This window comes from Ochotona curzoniae, unplaced genomic scaffold (assembly GCF_017591425.1).
Source record: "Ochotona curzoniae isolate NIBS_2020 unplaced genomic scaffold, NIBS_Ocur_1.0 contig_430, whole genome shotgun sequence".
Classification (NCBI taxonomy): Eukaryota; Metazoa; Chordata; class Mammalia; order Lagomorpha; family Ochotonidae; genus Ochotona; species Ochotona curzoniae.
This window is the reverse complement of record NW_024466219.1, coordinates 977,360-992,008: the sequence shown is the minus strand read 5'-3', so window position 1 is coordinate 992,008 and position 14,649 is coordinate 977,360. Positions and strand designations below refer to the sequence as shown.

The 14,649-nt window shown below is 56.0% G+C and overlaps 1 protein-coding gene across 1 annotated transcript in view; it reads right to left on the bottom strand.

The window, feature by feature from the left end:
* Positions 1–14,649, bottom strand: part of RGL1 (ral guanine nucleotide dissociation stimulator like 1) — a 138,399-nt gene that overhangs the window by 44,385 nt on the left and 79,365 nt on the right. The window contains exon 5 of the mRNA XM_040985360.1: positions 409–617. Within this exon, the coding sequence (XP_040841294.1) occupies positions 409–617 (209 nt within the window). The remainder of the gene's footprint in view (positions 1–408; positions 618–14,649) is intronic.

The window sequence follows — 14,649 nt, the reverse complement described above, 5'->3', positions numbered from 1 at the left end:
TTTTTTTTGTATTTGAATGTTTTTAAAATCCAGGGAACAAAAGTCAACATTCAACAAGCCCACGACAGCATTTGCTGGAAGGGGAGGGCGCGGGTGGAAAGTCTAGACCCCGCACAGCTGTCTGAGCCCAGCCCCTCCCTTCCAACATCAAGTCGAGTCTCCTGGACGTGCGCTGCTCCAGCCACACGTGCAGGACGCGTCACCAGGCAGTGCGTGTCCTTCACCAGAACACGCATCCAATCCCCAGGACAGGACTCCGAGTATGCTAACGACCCACCAAAACTCCTTCAGCTACAAAAACATGTGAAAAGCCAGGGTGGCGAGCGGTCCCTAACAGCCCGCATGGTCCGAGTGGGCTGGTCCTCCACGGGCTCCCTCCCCGCGCCCCTCGGGCAGCACGGCACTCACCGCTCCAGCAGCAGGTCCAGCACTTCCTTGGCAGAGGCAAAGCCTCTGTACGTTGACAGGAAGATGCTGATGTAGGTGAAGTCATTGTTTCCAAATGCCGTCAGCAGGTTCTCCACCAGCTTCTCCAACGTGCCGGCCTTGATGCTCCTGACCTTGCAGGTCTCATACTGACTGACCGTGTGTCCCGGCGGCAGCTGGTCCCCTTCGACCTGAGCGAGAAATGACCTTGCATTAGCAAGGACTGGACTGTGTGCTACTGGGGTCTGTGGAAATGCAGCCCGCAGACCCAGGTAACACGGCACACTTCATGCTTAGGTTCCATGAACAGTGCCCAGCGGTGCAGAAACACGACTGGCCTACTGCCGGTGAACTGAGCAGTCTGCCAGGGTCTGTCCCACTCTCCTCGGAGTGGTATGGTCCTCCCTTGGTATGGTCCTGCTCCTTCTGGGCCAGGTGGGGCCTTCTGGAATAAAGGCCTGAGGCCCCCTCTTGGACAGCAGGTGAGGGTCATGTTTGGGGGACAGTGTGGGAAAAGAACGTGTGGTTTCTACTGCCTGCTTTGAGGGAGCAGTGGAACAGGGAAGCAGGGCAGCACCAGGCAACGGAGATCTAGGCTCAGAGTCTCTCCTCTCCCGTTCAAAGCACACAGCACGCCAACGCCCGGCACAAGGGCGTGCCCACACAAGCGCTGGCAGCACGGGCAGTAGGGGAAAGCAGAGCGGCCAGAGAGCCCCGTGACACAGGCAAGGCTCGGGGTCTGGGCAGAGGCAGTGGGCATCTGAGGCTGCAGACAGAGCTGCCGGCCAAGGAGCCGAGATGCGAGTCCCCCAGCCCGAGTGGAGGACAGACCAGCGGGGACGGCCTGGCTGTTGGGAGGCACCAGGGACCGAGAAGATCACGAGTGGGAAGGACACAATTCAGAGACAATCAGAAACAACTCTTAGTGAGTAGCTGGATCCAGAAGGATGGAGCATCGGATGCAGGCCTTAGAAAGCAATGCTGCCATCCCTATGAGAGGAAGCCGAGGACAGAAGTGGAAGCTCCAAGGCGGAAGCAGAGGTGTCGCTGGGAATGCACCCCAGTGGCGATATACAGAAATTACATCTATTAACAGTCGCTCCTCCAGCCAAAGCAGATTAAGCAGGATGGCAGGTTGGGGATGACCCTGCACGAACACCCGGCCAGCCTGAGAGAGGCCCACAGATGGCCAGGTGAGACACCGAGCCGGAGGCCTTGATTGGCAGATGTGTGACCACGCGAGTACGCAGACTCGACACGGCTCCAACAAGGGGACACAACATGCATGGACCTGGGGGCCACCCCTCCTGGGACACACTCAGCAGTATCACACGGGCAGAGTGATGCAGCCATGGAGATTAGCACCTACAGCTCACGGCACTGGGAAGAGCCCATTCGTCACACCCACTGCCAGGAGCTCCTCTCCGACTCAGGCCGTGTGAGGTCAGGGTCAGGGCCAGCATCTCTTCGGCTTTCTGCATCTATTCCCACGACCACACCTGTGTTATCACTATGACCTCTGACCTTACACAATGTGGAAAACCATGGTGCCAGTGGGGGGAACACAAGAGGGAGAGGCAGAGGACCATGGCATGTGACCCAGGGTGCTCTGACAGTCCCACGAGGGTCCCCAGAGCTGGCCTTGTGTGGGGCCACATGCCAGGTTGTCTGATGAGCACCCCAGCCCAGGAAAATGCCAGCATTCTGTCACATCAAAGCCCCAGCCCCGTGGGGCGTGCCCAGCAGGGTTTCCGAGTTGCCCACAGTGTCTAGGAGCTACCAGAGGAGACAGGAAGCTGTGTCAGGCTGCAGAGCCGAGCCAGGGCAGGGCTCCGGGGACCTGGCTCAGCGCTGGCACACGGCAGCCTCTGTGCCCACTGTTGACCATCTCATCGGCCTAAAAGGACTCCAGAGCTTCTGGGAGACAAAATAAAAAATGAAGTGGGTTTGGGGAAGTTTGCTGATCCACTTCTAAATAACAGTTTCATTTTCACTCAGTATTTCTCAGGCAGAGGTTCAGTGCTAACAGAAAAGGTGCTGTGAATTCATCCAGGCTCCATTTCCACATCTGAGGCCAATTTATGAGGGACCTACAGTGGACACGGGCTCTGTCAGAGGAACAACGTGCCATCTGAAGAAGCTGAATGATCCAGATCTACCCAAAGGAGAAGAGTGTCAACCAAAACAGTCCAACCCAGTGACATCACAGTCCAACCCAGTGACATCACAGCCCAACCCAGTGACATCACAGTCCAATCCAGTGACATCACAGCCCATCCCAGTGACAACACAGCCCAACCCAGTGACATCACAATCCAACCCAGTGACATCAAGTCCAACCCAGTGACATCACAGCCCATTCCAGTGACAACACAGCCCATTCCAGTGACAACACAGCCCAACCCAGTGACATCACAATCCAACCCAGTAACATCAAGTCCAACTCAGTGACATCACAGCCCAGCCCAGTGATATCACAGTCCAACTCAGTGACATCACAGTCCAACCCAGTGACATCACAGCCCAACCCAGTGACATCACAGTCCAACCCAGTGACATCACAGCCCAACCCAGTGACAACACAGCCCAACCCAGTGACATCACAGTCCAAACCAGTGACATCACAGCTGCAAACAGTATCCAGACCAAGCTTCCAAAAGTCCCCAATTCCTCCTTTTTCTGTCACTTAGAACTTCATGCTCTGAGGTCACAGACAAGCAGGTGGCTTCCCTGGCTTGTGGGCAGCAGTCAGCTGGGAGGTGGACTGCATGCAACCCCTGCTCCCCTACTCTGTGCAAGGGAAAGGACCTCCAGGCAGTCTACCCCAGGTGCCAGGAACCCTGCACACAGTCAGTAGCTTTCTTTGTCTGGGGGACTCCAGGTGCAGCTGTGTGCCAGCCTGGCAGCGCCCAGAGTTGGCTAGTGTTTCCAAACCTGAAACAGAGGCACTGGTTCCCTCCTGACTGCCCAGCACAAGGCGGGCTCTCTCTGACTTTCCCCCACAACCCGCCTCACAGGGTTAGTTCCACTTCAAGCAAACATTCCATCTCTGCTGTTAGCATCATCAAAGATGAGACAGCAGGAAAGTCAAGGTCCTACTTTAAATGCCAATAAACTCTTACTCCCCTGGATTACAGAATTTGAATGGTGATATCAGCCACTTTGATCCACTTCCCTCCAACAGTAAACCTTTCAAGTCTGTGGGCTTGGGGCCAATGCCCTGGCATAGCAGGCTAATCCTTCACCCTGTGGTGCCAGTGTCCCATACTGCACTGGTTCGTATCCCAGATGCTTCACTTCCGACCCAGCTCCCTGCTAATGCACCTTGGGAAAGCAGCAGAAGACGGCCCAAGTCCTTGGGACACTGAGCCCACATGGGAGACCAAGAAGAAGCTCCTGGCTCCCAGCTTTGGATCAGCTCAGCTCCACTGGCTGTGGCCACTTGGGGAGTGAGCCAGCAGATGGAAGACCTGTCTCTCCTGTCTGCAAAAACTGCCTTTCGAATAAAAATAAAGAAATCTTTAAAATAAAATCTGTGGACTTGTACATTCATGTGTAAACAGAAGCCTCATGGCATGCCCGGTGCCATGCAGCATCGTCCCTGACAAAGCCACACTCCGAGGGCACAGGCCACCCCAGGCAGCAGCCAGCAGAGCAACAGGTGTCCTTGCAGCTCCCAGGTGTCCAAAGGCAGGGCGAGCGAGGAGCAACGGGCACATCTGTGCACACCTCGGGCAGACGTGCCGAGGCAGTGGCTCTCCTCCCGGACTGAATGACTTCTAACAGAGCCAGCCTTGTGCTCTCAAGAAAGGGGAGGAAAACAAGGGTCAGAGCGCTCTGAGGAAGCACCGGGAAATCAGTGCCTGGGTATCGATTCAGCACTGCAGAAGCAGACCTTTTAAGAAGCTATCAGGACGCCGCACAGCTAGGCAAGGGTCACACGGCTGGGAGAAGAGCAGCCAGCAGCTGGTGGGCATGCTGGGCCTGGTTAATGCCAAAGCTGTGTTAACTATGCCAGTGTGCCAGCAGAGCTGCCTAGTCTGTTTTTTAAGATATGTGGGGACAGCCACCTGGTCCCCAGGCAGGAGTGTGATGAGAATGGGGCAGGGGCTGCAGACTGCCCAGGGAAGGGGCTTGGGGACATACTGGAGTGGGAGTGGCTGAGAGCTGTTTGACAGGGGAGGAATGACTTCTGGGTCTCTCGCAGACCAGGCCACTGCACTTGCAGATAGGCGAGGGAGCTGAGACAGAGTGGTTTAGAGGGGGTAAATGGGAGGGCATGTCTAGGTCAGGCCAAGGCACCCACCCATGTGGGAAACCTGGGCTGGGTAAACAACATCACCTGCTGTCATTTACAAAAGTTGGGGCTTGGGGGAATAGCTGGTTGAGCTTGGCTGCATTAACCAACCATGAGTGTTGGAGCAGGCATTGTGACTGTGTCAGGCTGGGCCACAGCATCCAACAGAATACGAGAGAACTGGATATGGGGACGATTCTGTGGGGGACTTTAGTACTGCAACACCTGCTGGTTTGCAAGGAGAGTTGGGGTGGGGACACGCTGAGCTAGGCTGGACCACAGAACTCCCCTGACATTGTGGGAGCCAGGGCTGGGAGTAGGCTGGGCTGGACCAGGCTGCAGGACCCGCCAACACACGCAAAGGCCAGGACTAAGGGGAGACCGCACCAAGCTGGCTGTGGCACCTGTCAGATAGGAGTAGACTTAGGGGAACTCGCTGGCTAGGCCAAAAGCTTCCGCTGGGAGGCACAACAGTCAGAATGGTTACATACCACAAGCTGGCCATTGCCAGGACTGGGTGTGAGTCATGTCAGGCTGGGCCGCAGTACCCTATGACAGGAGTGAGATCTGGGCTGGGAGTGGGCCTGGTAGAGGAACTGTGGGCACTCCCTCGCTGGGCGGCAGCTCTCATTGGTAAGCACGAGAGTCAGGGCTGAGGGCAGGCCAGACTGACGCAGCAGCACCGTTTGGCATACGTGTGGGCTAGGGTGGACTGCAGCATCCACCAGTCCATGTGAGATGCGGCTGGAGGTGGAACTGCCCAGGCAGCTGCACACACTGGAGAGAGCGGATCTGACACTGCACTCACTGGCTTGTGCACACGGGAATCAAGTCTGAGGTGATCCCAGGTGAAGTTTGTTGGGGGACTCCCCAGTTATAGACCGTCAGACTCAAATCACAGGGAAAAACCAGGGCCGATCACAGGACGTGTGGTCTTGAAGCACGTGGGAGTGAGCCTCCTCGGCTGCTGATGTCTGTGCCGTGGACGGCGTGTCTGGATGCACATCGTGTGTCCTGCCAGAGGAAGGAAGGCAGAGCAGGGTGGACGGCTCTCCTGGCCGAGTCTCCTGTCCAGCTTTGCCGCATGTTCCTGGGCCTGTGCATGCACGAAGATGGACTTGCTCAGCCAACAGCCCTCGGAAAGATTTTCTAACCCTGGTGCAGCAAAGCAGACAGCATCTCACAACTATTGACACCAGCCCAGGGAGCCCTCGGGACACTGCTCCCCACCCCGGGGTCTCTAAGCATCATCAAAGGCCCCACCCGCCCCGGTGCTGCTGCAGTGTGGCAGCAAGGAACAGCCCCCACTTCTCTGTGGGCACAAGTGAAAAAAATGAAAACACGTGGTCCACTCACCTTCCTCCACGCCTTGACCCTCCCTACCCTATCGGAGACCCCCACGGGCATGCATCTCGCTCACCTCTGCAAACAATATTAAAAATAAATTTTTTTAAAATTTAAAAAAGAATTACAGGAAAAAGGAAAAAAACAGGTTTTACAAAGTCTATCAGACTTGTTCTCATAATAAATTTGAATCAAAATAAAAAATACAAACCATTCCATTTGCGACAGACACGAATCTCCCACCTACTTGTTCCCCAGGAGCTCCATCCGGGCTCCCAGCAGAGGGGCCACTGTCTGCCGGCTCCCAGAGGCACACCACAGGAGGCCGGCCAGAAGCGGAGCCAGCTCGGACCCAGCTCTCCAGCACATTCTGTCCCCAAAGCCTATCCCTGTTGAGTTTTTATTTTCACCTTAAATTTCATGTTCCCACAGTGTTTGTCAAGCACACTTTCTGGTTCAGTTCTTACAACACCCTCCCTCGTGGTGACTGCCCCCAAATGACACGCAACCCTAACCCGTTCGGGCAGGCCAGGGTATAGTCGCACCCTGGCTTCCTGCCATGCAGGCTGCCATGTGGGTACTCCACTGCCTACCCGTGCCTGTCCGCACCTGGCTGTCCAGGGTGCTGCTGAGGGAGTAACAAACTCACACAGTGGCCGGAAGCTGTCTCAAAGGTGCTAAGCGAGTTTGCACTGTGCAAACACAAGAAAACATTGCTGGGAAAATGGAAGCCCCTACCCTTTCACCTCCTTGTTCCTCTCAACCCCTTTTACCAAAACCTGCACCTCAACAGGGCAAACGCTCCGGTGTTACCCCGTCCCCTCCCGGACACCAGCTGCAGCAACCCGATAAAAATAACCTTCGGGATGAAGAGCCTCTTGGGAGGGAAACTACCTCTCACTGTCAGCTTCTCACAGGAGTAAATCCAGCCTGGGAAGACCCATGACTTGCCCAGGGCTGCAGGAAGCCCTGAGGACTCACGGGGTCCCAAGCAGGCGCTTGGCCCCCTGTCCCCAGGGAGCCTCTGGTTCCTGCCTCTCAGGGTTCCACCAGCTCAACTCCAGCCCAGAGACAGTGTCCTCTTCCTAGAGAGTGAGTGAGTGCTAGGGGACACAGCCAAACTGACAGGCAGGTCCAGAAGCCATGACCCTCAAAAGGCTGGGGGCGGAGAGCCCAGAGCCACCCCTCCCAATTGGACAAGCAGCCACTAAAAGCCAAAGGTCTGCAAAAAGGAGCAGGCATCGCCCAGGCCGAGTCCTGCTTGCAGGGAGCTGGGGCCCTGACGTCACACGGTGAGAGCCCAGCCCTGGTCAGTGAATCGCAGACACAAGCCTCTCCTGCCTCTCCAACAGCCCTCCCGAGCCCGTGGAGGCGCGGGTGCCTACTAGCTACACTTCTTAGTCCTGCCCCTCCAGGCCATGTCACAGCCCGAAGCAGCTTTCTAAAGGTTTGCTTGCAGAACATGGTCCAGGAGCTGCCACGGGGGTCTGGCCTGGCGACCTCCCCAGGGAAAGCAGCGAGCAAGGCCGCCAACACACGGAGGCACTCCTTGCCCCTGCTCGCGGCTCCGTTTCCACCTTCACAGCTCGCATCAGTAACAAGCACCTCGTGGCACTGACAGATGCACCTTGTGACATCAGTACGCCCCCATGTGACTCCTGCTGGATGCTCTGCTCCTCAATCTAGCGGCCTAGGGGGCCTCACGCTTGCTGCACTTCTCGCAGCTCTGCATGCCACATCAAGTTGAGTCCACGCGGCGTGGTCTGCATACAGACTGAAGAGCGTGTGCTTGTGAGACCCCGGGTTAGCAAGCAGCTGCAAAACTGCATGAAAGATAAGGCAGAATTTATTGCAGGCCTTTTTAACTTCCCCTCTTTCCCAGGCCTGTTTCTAAACCTTGAACAAAAAGAACATTGTCTAAGGTCTCTTAACTTGAAAGTTACTACTGAAACAAACTAGCAGCACCTAGTTTTATGACATTACATTCTAGAATGCCACATCAGGGTCGTGTCTATATCCCAACAGGAGCCATTCAGCTCGCAAGGGAGACCCAGAGCACACTTCTCCAGCACCAACCTCACCTTCATCTACTCCTCGCCACATTCACTCCACGCCAGCATGCGAGCAGCAGGTGAGAGAGGACAGACGGCTCCTGAAGGACATGCTTGGGGCGTGAGCACTGCAGGACAGCAAGCAGCTGTAGCAGCAGGCGTGTGCACCGTGCCAGGAACAGAGCCCTGATGCGCGCTCTAACTCCAGGGGAAACCACGGAAGACGCTAGGCCTCAGCATGCACCGTGATCAAACACAAGTAGGAGTGTGACATCCTTAGGACCAACTCCAGGAACACAAGGACTCAGAAACCTACTGGCGAAGGCGAGAGATGAAAGGAACACAGTTTCCCAAGCACAGACCGGCTCACTTGCACGGCTGGCCAGGGTACACACCCTCAGCAAAGCCTCCTAGACCAAAGCCGCAGGATGGCTGAGTTCCCGTGGGGTTCCAGGTTTTAACAGTGCCGCAGGACCCTGCACGGACACAACGTGCCCTGTGCCAAGCGGCTCTGGCCGCTGTCCCTGCCCCTCTGTGGCCCCCTTTCCCTCCCTCTGCTCTTTCCAGCTCCATCCGGAGGACATGCACACTGAAGGAGCAGCGACTCTCAGCAGTGGATCCGGGAGTGAAGCCCTCAGTCAGTGCTGCTCCATGTGTCTCGCAAACTACAGCTTCAGGGTGCCAGGTGTCCATGTTGACACCTGCCTCCTAAAGGCAGACTCATCTAACCCAAGCATGGTCAGCACGCTGCCTATGGCTGACAGGTGGACAGGCAGGCCCAGAGCCCTCCTGCGCTGTCCTACATGTGCAGGCCCGCAGTGCGAGTCAGCCCCTCCCTGCACACATGGCCAGCACGGATGCTGTGACTCAGTTCCCAAGTGCTGGCCAGTCGTCCCTCCATGTGCTGCTGAGTGGGAAAAGCCCTCAGTAACAGAGCTGCTCCATGTCACCCCAACCACACGAAGGCAAATGTTCAGGTCCCATATCACCAGGCCCCAGGCTGTGGGACCACAGGAACCAGGGCCAAATGTGTCTAAGTCCAAGAGATATAGTGGTCACGTTGCCAATAGCAACTGTGCACTTTCAAAAACGCATTCTCCCAGGAGAAACTGCAGCATCTCCCCTTGCAGGAATGTGACTTAACTTCCTAGCTGAGCTTAGTCACTGGCTGCTTATCTGAGGCAGATGGACCAACAGGCCTGGACAGCAGCAGGGCTCTGGCGTCCACTGCAAGTCGCCACCACGTTCTGTACGGGAGGCACAGGGGCATGGACTGCAGAACGCTACGCCACGCTGCCCTTCTGAACAGAGAGAGAAGGGGACTGTGTGCGTGTGTGGTGGCGACTTCCCCTGGGTCACCTGCACAACCTCTAAGACATTTCCAAGGAACTGGGTTCATGGCTGCTGTGCTCAACATAAACAGCAAGGGGAGGAGTGTGGAAAAGTGATTCTCTGAGGACAGGCGGCAGCATGGCCAGGACACCGGACAGAGGGCCGGGCTGGTCCACGGAGCCAAGGGGCGCGCTCTATGGCTCTCCCTCACTTAGCTGGGAGAGCCCCAGCATGTCTCAACCCTCCCATGGGACCACCGGCACCCAGCTGCCGTCAAGCAGCACTTCCTGTGACACCCACACCCAGATGGGCAGCAGTCAGCGAGGAAGCGAGGCCACAGATTTCTAGGTTGGCACTTCCCCATTGGGAAGCCGTCATGCTCACTGCAGCACCAGCATCCAACCCATAACCTGGCCCAACGACCCTGAGACTGCGGAAGGATAACGTGAGGCTTGACATGCTTCCTTCCAGGGGATCGGGGCGTGGGTGGGTGGTGAACGCAGTCAGGGTAGAATCTAACTCAGCCCTCCCACAGGGCCCCCTGAGGGGTTCAGAGGGCCAGAGCTGTCCAGCTGAAGCAGCACATGGAGTTTGTGTCCACGGAGACGCTCCTCAAGCAGTAACAGCTTTTCTGCCTTTAAAAGCAGACCACTGTGGGCCAACTTTCACCCACGACTCAGCACGCTCTGGAATGCCAGCCCCAGACAGAAGCGCTCATTCCAGGGACTGCGTGACGGCACAGCAAGCTAATCCTCCACCTGTGGCTCCAGCATCCCATACGTTGCCAGACCAGGCTGCTCTGCCTGATCCAGCTCCCTGCTAAGAGTCAAGGAAGGCAGTGGAAGACCGCCTAGGTGCTCGGAACCCTGCACCCACGTGGAGACCTGGAGGAAGCTCCTGGCTTTGGATCGGCCCAATTCCGGCCACTGTGGCCATCTGGGGAGCAAATCAGCAAGATGGAAGAGCTTGCTCTCCTTTCTCTATGTAATTCTAATTTTTAAGTAAAATAAATAAACCTTTAAAAAGTAGTGCTCATTCCAAAAGCAAGCAGTCTCCCAGACCATGACCCCTCAGCGCCCAGAGGGAGGGTCCCAGGACCCCACAGACACTGAAGCCCCCACAGAACCATGTTGTGTTGCTTGTAACGCACGTGCAGCCTCTCCTGTGTGTGAGATCACTTGGAATTACAACGCCGAGTGGAAGAAACGCCCAATTGTTCTACACTGCACCACTGAGGGAGGGACAAGGACGCCGCCACACCAACGCCGCCTTGCTCTGCGATACTTCTGACTGCAAGTACATACGGGTGTGGAGGGCACCCCACTTCCCATGCCCATGGATGAACCATCTCAGACGCACTTACTAAGCTTGTTTATCCTGTCTTCGCCACGCTCTGGGCGAGACTCTGGGAACACAGCAAAGGAACAGCCAAACCCCTGCACTCCCGTGGGAGTCAGGGTCTACGCAGGGAAGAGGAAATCTCCACAGACAAATGGGGGACCAAACAAATGCACCAGGGAGTCCCAGGGCAAGGTGTGGACATGAGGATGAGGGCTTCAGGAAGGAGACACTCAGACCACCCACCCCCCCTGTGACTGCAGGTGCTGTCATGCTGCTGGGGCAGCCTGTGGAAGTCCAACTCCCGCCCAGGCTGCTGTGTCAGCAGCAACTCCACAGGCACCTGAGAGCCAGGGGTTAGGGCACCAGCCGGCATTCCTGTTAGCTAGCTGGCTGCCCAGCAGCCCTTTCTGTGACTGCTCGAGTGCTTCTATCTGCTCTGGGAAGCTGAGCTGACCAACAGTGACAGCTGTGACTCTTTTTCCCAAGTCCATAAAACAGAAAACAGCTTGAAACTGCCGCCCGGCACCATATGCCTATGTCCGTGCCCGCTGCCCACCTCTGCAGTATAGAAGAGTCCACAATGCCCACGTGCCCATGTCTGTGCCTGCCACCCAGCTCTACTGCCCGACAGAGTTCACAATGCCCCACGTGCCTGTGTCCGTGCCTGTTGCCCACCTCTGCCACCCGACAGAGTCCACAATGCCCCACGTGCCCATGTCCGTGCCTGCTGCCCACCTCTGCCTCGCCCGACATTCCAGTGGGCAGTGCCTGGGCTGACAGCTCTCCACCTTCTTACCCCTCCATGGGACGTTCCCCAAGGGGCCCTCAATGCTCTCCTATTTCCATCCTTTCTGTATCATCCGTTCATTTCCTTGGAAGCATAACCCATCAATGACACCACCTACATCTCTGCTACCCCAGACCCCACTCCAGCACCACCATCTCCTGCAGCACCCGCGCTCCGGCTGACAGCACACGCGTGTGAACACCACCGAGCAGGGCCACCCCTCCTGCAGCACCCGCGCTCCGGCTGACAGCACCACTGCCCTTTGCCCTTTGCCCCAGGCACAGAGGGACACAGCCCTCACTGTACATGTGCCACCAACAGCTACTGAGCACAGCTTCTCAGCTCTGTGATGGGAGAAAGACAAACACAGGCCTGGGTAGCTAACATCACCTGTGAGAAAGGCCCTGGCAGGGTTTAGGGACAGGAATGCTGTCCTATAGAGGCGTCAGGCATGTAGCATTAATGTCAGGAAAGCAATGTTCCCAAACAGGAAACGGGGGACAAACAGTTCAATTAGGAAGCGAAAAATGTATAGAAAGGAATTAAGGTGGTTGAATAGATTTCCAGAATTTCTTATTTTTTATATATTTACTTGAAAGGTACAGCTACAGAGAAGGACAGAGAAAGCAGAGAGATCTTCCATTTGCTGGTTCTCTCCCCAAACAGCTGTAACAGCCAAGGGAGACAAAGCTGGGAGCCAGCAGCCTGGGTCTCCCGTACAGGTGCAGGGGCCCAAGGCTTGGGGCCACCCTTCACTGTCCCCCCACATGCATTAGCAGGGAGGCAGCCAGAGGCGAGGCAGCCAGAACCAGAACCAGAACCCACAAGGGATGCCAGTGTTCCTGCAACCAGCTTAGACTACAACACCAGGGTACTCGCCCCAGATTTCTCAAATGTTAAAAGAACGGCTTTCCCATAATTGAGGGGCAGCACAGAGCTGGAAGCAGACAAGTTAGTAGTCACAGTGTTAAGATCAAGGAAACAGACTTTGGTTATGTCTTCTGGGAGCAAGGACAATATGGAGTGGCTGATGGGGCATGGGGGTCTGGGAGAAAGCAGGGCCAGGCCTCCCCACCAAGCAAAGCCACTGCAGCTAGACAGGTGATGCACGGCTTCACTCTTCAGGACCAAAAAAATAACCTGCAAGGCACACCGAGCACCAGCAGAGGGGGCTGAACACGGATGAACCGGGACACAGGCTGACTCCCACCAGGGGCGGGGTAACTGCCCAGCTAGGGTTGGAAGCCCTGGTCACCAGAAGCCTGCCTGGAATCACTGAGAAACAGGCCTCCTCTGAGCCTGTGCCTCCAACACAGCACAGACACGCAGCAACCTCCCCTCAGCCTCCTGGGCGGCGTGGTCCCGAGCTGTGGCCGAGCAGTGCTGGTTCGCTCGCAGTCAGCCCTGCTGGCCAAGGATCACAGATCATGCACGCACCAGGGCAGGCCTCCAGCAGCCGAGCCCAGAGCTGCACCTTGGTCCACGCAGAGAAAGCCCAGCTCAGCACCGACATGGCCAATCACAGACAATCCCCTTCAGCTGAACAGAAAGCTATGGCTGACACACACCTGAGTCAGAAGTTTAGATTATTTAAAAAACTGGACAAATAGCTAAGATTACAAAATTTAACTTAGAAAAAGTAGATATTTTTCTTTAATAAAATGTATTAATTTTTATTGGGAAAACATTTATAGAGAAAAAGAAATATCGAGAGGAAGATCTTCTGTCCACTGGTTCCCTCCCCAAGTGGCCGCACCAGCCAGAGCTGAGCTGATCTGGAGCCAGGAACTTCTTCCAGGTCTCCCACATGGGTACAGGGTCCAAGGCTTTGGGCTGTCCTTGACTGCTTTCCCAGGCCACAGGGATGGAGCTGGAAGGGAAGTGGAGCAACCAGGACACGAACCGGCACCCCTGTGGGCTCCTGGCGTGTGCAAGGTGAGGATGCAGCCACTGAGCCATCGTGCTGGGCCCTAGATAATGTTCATATTTAGATTTTTTTGTAAACCAACTCTTCAAGTTTAATAACATCGAAAACAATTTGTATCCTTTAAAAAGGACCATGTGGTCTTCCTGAATTTCAGTCTTGAAAGTAATTCTATGTGTAGACAGACCTGTGCGTAACTGCCGTGACCTGACCATTTTAACTGGCAAAAGTGACACCTTCCACAGTGGGGCCGTGGCCTTGACAGGAAGCACCTTCGCCACCTCAAGAGCAACAGAGAACTCACAGGATGGCTGCGACGGCACTGCTGGGAGGGCTCTGAGCAGGGCAGATGTGGGGAAGGAAAGTGCCCAGGCCTCACCCACAGTGGGGACAAGACCCTCGCACGGGGCCAGCCAGCTCCAATGTGGGGTGTACAGAGCGAGACAGCCCCCCACAGCAGCAGGCATGGTGCACACGGCTCCCAGCTCCATCTCACAGCAGCACAGGGTCACAGGGCCTCCATCCTTAAGGAGCAATGCCCCCTCACCCTCAGAAGTCCTGGGAGATCCCAACAGGACCAGACAGAGTCCCCGAGAGCAGAGGCCAGAGGCCGTGGGCCCCTGCGCCAGCACGCAGGCCCCTCTTGCTCATAGGGAACGTTCCAGTTCAGTGATTCCTGGCTGGCTGTTCTGCTTTGAGATGAACGCCATGCCAGTCGCAGGCAGACGGGTGGCGGCTCCGTGGCAGCTGTTTTTAAAACACCAAGCATGTCTAAGATGCAATTTGAGAGAATCTGGCTCCAGGAGCAAAGGCTGGGACACAGTCACTCCCTGCCTGCCAGATTTTTTTTTCTCATTAAGAAAGGAAAAATTGGTCAACCCAAAGGAATTTTTACAAATGTCAGAATAAATGCAAGGTCATGGGACCCCATCAAGTTCATTTTTGTCACTTTTCCCCTTCTCTCTGTGGCTCTAAGTGTCCTCTAACCCTGGCCAACAGTGAGGCTGAGCTGACCACGCCTCTGTCTTGCGCCAGCTAGGCAGGGAGAGGGCTGCTGTGGGGCTGCAGGGCTGTGGGCTGCAGGACTGCGGGGCTGCGGGGCTGTGGGGCTATGGAGCTATGGGGCAGGACCATGGGAGCTGCGGGG